This window comes from Oryzias latipes, chromosome 16 (genome assembly GCF_002234675.1).
Source record: "Oryzias latipes chromosome 16, ASM223467v1".
Taxonomy (NCBI): domain Eukaryota; kingdom Metazoa; phylum Chordata; class Actinopteri; order Beloniformes; family Adrianichthyidae; genus Oryzias; species Oryzias latipes.
Window position 1 is genome coordinate 32,853,882 of NC_019874.2, and position 8,518 is coordinate 32,862,399.

Genomic DNA, 8,518 nt, shown 5'->3' on the forward strand with positions numbered 1-8,518 from the left:
TACTGGGTTGTAACCTGTTCCCTTCTCCAGGTGTCCGGCAGGTTTCAGGATTTGGTGCGGCTGTTTCGAACAGCGGCCCGTCACTGTACCTCGGAGGATGTGGCTCCGCCCATTGAACCTTTAACCCAATCAGAATAAAACTGCCACCACTACTTGAGGAATGTCCTTTCCTAACCTTTTATTTTGAAAAGACTCAGCCTGTCGTTCTTGTTTACTATTCTTGTAAATACCAGAGTATTTATACGTATGAAAGAAAATAAAAACAAATCTTGTTGGATCAAGAGTAAAATTGGTCTGAGGTTTCTGTTTTGTATTTTACCATCTCACTATCTCTCTCTATGCACAGCGTAAATCCACCCACCCATCCATCCACCCACTCATCCATCCACCCACCCAACCACCCATCCATCCACCCAACCACCCACTCATTCAATTCAATTCAATTTTATTTGTATAGCCCAAAATCATAACAACAGTCGTCTCGATGGGCTTCGAAGTAAAACATGAAATCAAAAGGATCACGAATACAAAGAGTTCAATAGGAAAATACTAAAATGAACTAACAAACTGACTAAGCTATACTGGCATCCCTGCCCTTAGACCCCCCTTCTCTGTAAGGAAAAACTCCTAAAAAAACCGGATTCCGGAAAAAACGAAGAAACCTCAGGGGTGCCCACATGAAGGAGGGATCCTCCCCCAGGACGGACAGGCGATTTACCAGAACTCTTAGAGAAGAATTAACTTATCTAAATCTACAACTACATATATAAAAGTCCAGCAGACGAGCTTCATCCAGCCGTGGTTGGGGGGACAGTCAAAGGCGCGAGTCGAGCCGGAGACAGGAACCACAGCCAGGTGTAGGAGCAGGAGCAGAGACGAGGTACTCGGTCAGGAACTGGAGCACGGATGAGCCAACTGGAGTCTGGAAGCACTCCCACTCCCCAGGAGGGGAGAGGAAAAGAGGGACAATACATGAATCACTGCACCAAACAGAGACATGGAGAACTAAATGATAAATTATGATCAAGAATAGAGGAGAGGAAGGGTAGAAGTAAAAACAGGAAAGAGGACAGAACCCCAGTGCACCATAGTTACCCCAGCTTCAACTTCTAGCAGCCTTTTAAAAGAAATAGTTATTATTAAGTTTAATTTATACAAATTAACATTAAGTTAAATAATCTCTGAATACTAACTAGTCTGACAATAATCCTGTCCAAAGAGGAATGTTTTCAGTCTAACTTTGAATGTAGAAACTGAGTCGGCCTCTCTTCCATGAGCTGGGAGTTTATTCCATAAGACAGGGGCTTGGTGGCTAAACGCTCTACCTCCAACCGTACTTTTACTAATTCTAGGAACCACAAGCAGTCCTGCATTTAGTGAGTGAAGTGTTCTGATTGGATGGTAAGGGACTATGAGGTCCTTAATATAGGACGGGGCCATTCCATGTAAGGCCTTAAAGGTTAACAGGAGGATCTTGAACTTGATTCTAGAATCAACTGGGAGCCAATCAGTTCCCACCCACCCACTCATCCATCCATCCACCCGCCCATCCATCCATCTACCCAACCATCTATCCACCCACCCATCCATCCACCCACACAACCACCCATCCATCCACCCAACCACCCACCCACCCAACCATCCATCCACCCACCCAACCACCCATCCATCCACCCAACCACCCACTCATCCACCCACCCACTCATCCATCCATCCATCCACCCAACCACCCACCAATCCATCCACCCAACCACCCACCCATCCATCCATCCATCCACCCACCCATCTTTTACTCATGGCTGGTTACCATGGCGCAGCGTGTGTGGCAGCTTATCTGGGCTGCTCTAACGTTTTGTGTTCCTTACTTTGCGTTGTTAAATATTTTCTTCCACCTTATTTGTGTTTTTTGTATTTTTCAACAACTAATATGAAGTTCTGTGATAAAGGACAGGAACATCATTACTTTTGCTTTTAGTTTTTTTATTTTTTCTCAACTTTTTGAACCAGCCTCAGGGGATCAGTTAGGATGCAGCTCCATTGTTTACAATCGAGATCAGCTGTTAGCTCTTGGTTGAGCTGAGATTCTCATCGCAGGAAAGCCAGATATTCCAGCTGAAATACGGAGTGTAAGAAAGAATTTTTCCGCTTTTAGATCTTTCCATCCATGCGTGTTCAAACCAAGGATTCAACCGGATTAAAAATACACAAAGTTTTTTGCCCTGACAATAGTTCTAACACAGATTTAAAGACATTGTTGCAGATATCTGGATTCTCAAGTTAAAAGACCTAGAGACGCATAAGTTACATGCGCATGACTTGGAGGTTTTCCTGAGAACAGTAAGGTCCGTCCAAAACAGTCTTTTAAACATGTGTTGACACTCCTCCTTCTGGAAACATCATGGCCGCTGAATCTCCGCCCGGGAACACTCTGATTGGTCAGCCGGTCTCCCTCGTGCTTCCACCGGTTGCCAACTCCAGATCCGCGCCGCCTTTCCGGGGGTGGGGGGCCCTTCACTGGTGCACACAATCCATGATCAAAAGAGTCCTCATCTAGTCCAAAATATATCATACCAGCCAAACGAATACTCTATCACAGGCACGAGATCAGAGGTCAGCTTCATCCTCCACATAAGAACACGAATCTCAACACTTTCCCAGGGGAGAAACCTTCAACCCAGATGGGAGAGAAGACATATTTATTGCGTCTCTGGAAACTCCTAGATTTGCACAAAGAAGTCCTAGTTGATGCTGCAACTATAAAGCATAAATGAAGGTCACTGGAGAATAAGTCCTAAAAGAGTTCAAAATGAGTTCACTTTACACTAAAGACAAAACTGCAACATAATAAAGAATAAGATCTAAAAACATACATTTTCTATAGAAGGAAACGACGAGGCTGCAGAGCTGGAGTTAAACGGCGGGAGAGAAGACGGGGGTACAAGCCATGTTTACCATCCGTTACTATGGAAACGTCCGCGCGCTCTCTAACAAGCTGGACGAGCTAACAGCGCTCATGCGTCTGCAGCGGGTGTACCGTGAGAGCAGCCTGCTGTGTTTCACCGAGACGTGGCTCCACCAGGATACCACAAACTCCGTGGTCTCTGTTAATGGATTCACGCTGGTGCGGGCGGACCGGAGCGCGGCGCAGAGCTGAAAGAAGAAAGGCGATGGTCTGGCGGTGTTCGTGAATGACAGGTGGTGTAACCGGAACCACATCACTGTGAAAGAACAGCACTGCAGCAAGGACATTGAACTGGTGGCAGTCAGCGTTCGGCCGTACTACCTTCCACGGGAGTTCTCCATGTGCTGGTGGTGACTGTGTACGTCCCTCCGTCGGCTGACGCTGCTGTCGCTTGTGAGCGCGTGCACAGCACCGTGTCCCAGCTGCAGACACAACACCCGCAGGCCCTGATCCTGATTTCTGGGGACTTTAACCATGCATGCACCCCCCTCTCCGCCACCCTGTCCAACTTCACCCAGTATGTGAACTGTCATACGAGGGACAGAAAAACTCTGGACCTTTTCTATGCTAACATCAAGAATGCATATGCTTCTGCCCCCCTCCCCCCTTTAGGACGCTCTGATCACAACCTGCTCCATCTGTCCTCTGCGTACACTCCAGTGGTGAAACAGCAGAAACCACAGATTAAAACGGTGAAGATCTGGACTGAGGAGGTAACAGAGCGACTAAGGGACTGTTTTAGCACCACAGACTGGGACGTTCTCTGCAGTCCACACGGGGAGGGCATTGACAGTCTCACTGACTGCATCACGGACTATGTCAATTTTTGTGTGGAAAACACAGTGCAAACAAAATCAGTGCAGTGTTTTTCCAACAACAAGCCCTGGGTTACTCCTGAGCTGAAGACCCTCCTAAATGAGAAGAAGAGGGCTTTTCTCTCTGGGGACAAGGAGGAGCTACGCAGAGTACAGAGGGACCTGAAATATAAGATCAGGAAGTGCAAGGACTGCTACAGGAAGAAGCTGGAGCAGCGCCTGGAACAGAACAACATCCGTGATGTGTGGAGGGGTCTAAAACACATCTCAGGACATGCTGAGGCTGGAAATGGTCGCCAGGTCACAGGTGACCAAGCCTGGGCAAATGAACTGAACCTGTTCTTTAACAGATTTGATTCTGCCCAGCCCCCAGTCTCCACCCACACGGCCCCCCCTTCACACCTTTCCAGCTCAGGCGTCTCCTCCCAGCTGCAGCTGTTACCACCTCAGCACCAAACAGTCCACTCTCCCCTTCTTCCAACAAAAGCAAAGGGACCCCCCCAACGACTCACAGCATCAGACCAGTCACCGCCCACCCATCCTCCAACCCCCCTCTGCCTCACCCTGAATCAGGTTAGGATGGAGTTAAGGAGAACAAAGGCCAGGAAGGCTAAAGGCCCTGACAGCATCACCTCCAGGCTCCTCAGGGAGTGTGCAGACCAGCTCTGTGTGGTGATGCTGTTCATATTTAATATGAGCCTCAGACTGGAGAAGGTACCAGTCCTCTGGAGGACTTCCTGCCTGGTTCCGGTTCCAAAGGTACCTCGTCCTACGGAACCGAACCACTTCAGACCTGTCACCTTGACTTCCCACCTGATGAAGGCTATGGAGAGGATCATCCTCAGCCATCTCCGCACCCAGGTGAGCTCAGCACTGGACCCGCTGCAGTTTGCATATCGACCAGGCATCGGGGTGGATGACGCCATCATCTACCTGCAGCATCGGGCCCTGTCTCACCTGGAGGCCCCTGGGAGCCCTGTGAGAGTCATGTTTTTTGATTTCTCCAGTGCTTTCAACACAATTCAGCCATCACTGCTGAGGAGGAAGCTGGAGGTTGCAGGTGTGGACCAACATCTGGCTGCTTGGACCATCAACTACCTCACAGACAGGCCACAGTTTGTGAGGCTGCGTGACTGTGTGTCTGATGTGGGGGTCTGCAGCACGGGGGCACCTCAAGGGACTGTGCTCTCCCCATTCCTGTTCACCCTGTACACATCAGACTTCACCTACGACTCCCACCACTGTCATCTGCAGAAGTTCTCAGATGACAGTGCCATTGTGGGCTGTGTATCAGGGGGGGGGGGGGGGGGGGGGGGGGGGCAGGAGTACAGGGGGGTCATCACTGTCTTTGTTAGCTGGTGTGAAGTTAACCACCTGCTGCTTAACACCAGCAAGACAAAGGAGCTGATACTGGACTTCAAGAGGTCCTCACCATCACAGTCACCGGTGAACATCCAGGGTTCAGACATTGAGGTCGTGGACACATTTAAATATCTGGGTGTTCACCTGAACAACAGACTGGACTGGTCCAACAACACGGATGCTCTGTACAGGGGGGTCAGAGTCGCCTTCACCTGCTGAGGAGACTGAGGCCGTTCGGCGTGTGCAGACAGCTGCTGAGGACCTTTTACGACACTGTGGTGGCCTCAGTGGTCCTTTATGGAGCTGTGTGCTGGGCGGGGGGCGGTACAGGCAGAGACTTGAAGAGACTTAACAAACTTGTTAGGAAGGCCGGCTCTGTCCTGGGCTGCACACTTGAGTCCATGGAGGAGGTGGCAGACAGGGTGCGTTTCCTCTTCAGATCAGTCCTTGACTCTCTGAATAATGGACTGGACGGCAATCAGCTTGTGAGATTAGATGAATGCTCCTAGTCTGGGGATGTTTCAGATGAAAGAATCATGCAGCAGTTGGTGCGATTTGTGACACAAGTCCTCTGTAAATACAGTCAATTTGTATAGATATACGTCATCCTTGCAAGAAGTTGTGTTGATACCATGTGATGGTGTGTGTATGTGTGTAACCTATGACACCCCATTCCATGATTCTGTATCATCATCTCCTCCCCCCTTTCTGTCTCCTCTCATCTTGTCTGAGTGTCTTAACCCTTGTGCTATCTTAGATGCCCCCCCTTCCATTGAGGTGTTCTCCCTACCATGACAAAGGTGGATAAAGGTGGAAAGATTTCATGTAATCCATGGACACCAGTGAAGATCACAAATCATTGAAGAAAAAAGGTTCAGAGCACTGCCTAGTGGGTCTAGATGACCCTACTCCCAATGGTAAAGTGCCTAGAATAGCACAAGGGTTAAACTCAATGAAGTTCAGCTTCAGTTACATTAACACACTCAGAGGCACCGCTAAGGATTTTTGGCCCCATGAAAAGAATTTCTATAGGGTTCCAAATACAGCCGCACATTTTCTATGCTGTTTTGCATGCAATTATGCATTATAACGGTATTTTCTATAATTATCATCTTAAAAAATATACAAGTTAAAGTAGTAAATATAAATCATATTAATTTAATTCAAATAAATGTTATTTGTTTAGCCCAAATTCACAACTACAGTCGTCTCAATGAGCTTTGTAATGGTAATTGAAAAAGTAAAACATGAACTCAAAAGGATCACGAATACAAAGAGTTCAATAGGAAAATACTGAAATGAACTAACAAACTGACTAAGCTATACTGGCATCCCTGCCCTTAGACCCCCGTTCTCTGTGAGGAAAAACTCCTACAAAGAACGGATTACAGAAAAAACTAAGAAACGTCAGGGGTGTCCACATGAAGGAGGGATCCTCCCCCAGGACGAACAGGCGATTTACCAGAACTCTTAGAGAAAAATTAACTTATCTAAATCTACAACTACATATATAAAGTCCAGCAGACGAGCTTCATCCAGCCGTGGTTGGGGGGACAGTCGGGGGCGCGAGTCGAGCCGGAGACAGGAACCACAGCCAGGTGTAGGAGCAGGAGCAGAGACGAGGTACTCGGTCAGGAACCGAGTACCTCTTAGAGCTGCATGCGCTCCCTCTTCTCACACACACGTGCGGTTTTAGAAACACACACACATCCTCATTCTACAACAGAAGTTTCTGTCTTACGATGAAATAAGACACTTACTGGGTTCTAATTATTAATTTCCAATGTAGTCATTTCCATTACAAGCTGCTTGAGTGCGCGACACAGCTTTTGTGTTGGGGGGTTCTCCTTCACTCTTTAACACCAAACATGAACACGCACTGTTAGATTTCCATGAATATCACTATACGTTTGGTTTGGGAACTATTTCCGGTTTCCTGTGACATCATTTCCGGGTGAGCCTTTCCCAGTACTAGCCGTCTTTGACTGCTGTCCTCTTGTTTGGCATTAGCCTGACTACTATTGCTTACTCTACGGGTTATCTGGGTTAATATTCACATCTAGCACCTTTTAGTAGCTAATACACTACTGTTGAACCGCTTGCTGTTCACTTTCTCATTTTGCTAAATAAACCACTTCTCTTTTCCTAAACACCGCTAGCCTTAGCTTAGAACCTAGCATGGCCACCACTCTTTCCGCCTCTCCTCCTCTCTCCTGCCCCATGTGCCATATGTTTAGTGATGACCCTGCCTCCTTTAGTGAAGATAGGGGTAGGTGTGTTAAGTGTAGTCTTGGGTTAGACTTGGAGGCCAGGCTGGAGCAGTTAGAAGCGCGGCTCCGCACAGTGGAAGCTAAGCCGGCTAGCCAGGTCGTTACTCGTAGCGCGGGCCGCGCTACCAGGGCTAACTTAGCTAGCACCCCAGCGCCCTCCCAACAGCCGGGAGACAGTCAGGGGTTTGTACCGGTTGGGAGGAAACATAGTGCTAAACGCAAAAACTTAGAGCACCCGAGACTCCACGTTAGTAATAGGTTCTCCCCCCTCGGCGACACACCCGCTGAACACTCAACTCTGTTTATAGGCTCTTCTGAAGTTAGAAACGTGGAGCTCCCAGCGGCTACAGTCAGGTGTTATCCGGGGGCCAGAGTTGGTGACATCGAGGGGAACCTTAGGATGTTAGCTCAGAGTAAGTCCAGGTTCCGTCGAGTCGTGATTCACGCAGGCGGTAATGATGCCCGACGGAGACAGTCAGAGGTGGTTAAGTTAAACGTAACTTCGGTGTGTAAACTGGCTAAGACGATGTCCGACACTGTAATTTTCTCTGGTCCCCTGCCGAACTTAGTCAGTGATGAAATGTACAGCCGCTTTTCATCATTTAACCGCTGGCTTTCTAGATGGTGCCCAGAAAACGGCGTTGGTTTTGTGGATAACTGGAGCGCGTTTTGGGGGAAGCCCGGTCTCATGCGGAGAGACGGCGTCCATCCCACCCGGGACGGTGCCGCTCTTCTTTCTAGAAACATTTCTGCTAGCCTTAGTCTGTTAACCTGACAATCCAGAGACGAGACCCGGGCGCAGAGCAGCAGTGTAAAACGCTCCTCTGAGCCTCCCTTAGGGTTAGTGCTGGTGCAAAACCCATGCAGGGAAAGTCAAGCAGGTCCTAGCTTTAGCTTATGTGCTGAAAGACAAATGAAAGGAACGCGTCATAGAAACCTCAAAGTGACAGACAGCAGTTCTCACAAGCAGAATTATGATGTCATTAAATGCGGTCCGCCATCGGCGGTTTCCCCGGCCGGTTGGCTGCCTCGGTCCCGTCGAGGCCTGACCAGAGCTCTTCTAGGGCCGGCGTTTGGGGGTGGGGGCCTGGGCTTGCTCCGGGGGGGGG

The 8,518-nt window shown here is 48.7% G+C and overlaps 1 protein-coding gene across 2 annotated transcripts in view; it reads left to right on the forward strand.

The window, feature by feature from the left end:
• gon4l (gon-4 like) overlaps positions 1–289 on the forward strand; it is a 29,222-nt gene extending 28,933 nt beyond the window's left edge. For both annotated transcript variants that reach the window (XM_023964019.1, XM_023964020.1), the window contains exon 29: positions 31–289. In XM_023964019.1, coding sequence (XP_023819787.1) covers positions 31–138 — 108 coding nt within the window. In that variant the 3' untranslated portion in view covers positions 139–289. The remainder of the gene's footprint in view (positions 1–30) is intronic.
• Positions 290–8,518: the final 8,229 nt, after the last annotated feature.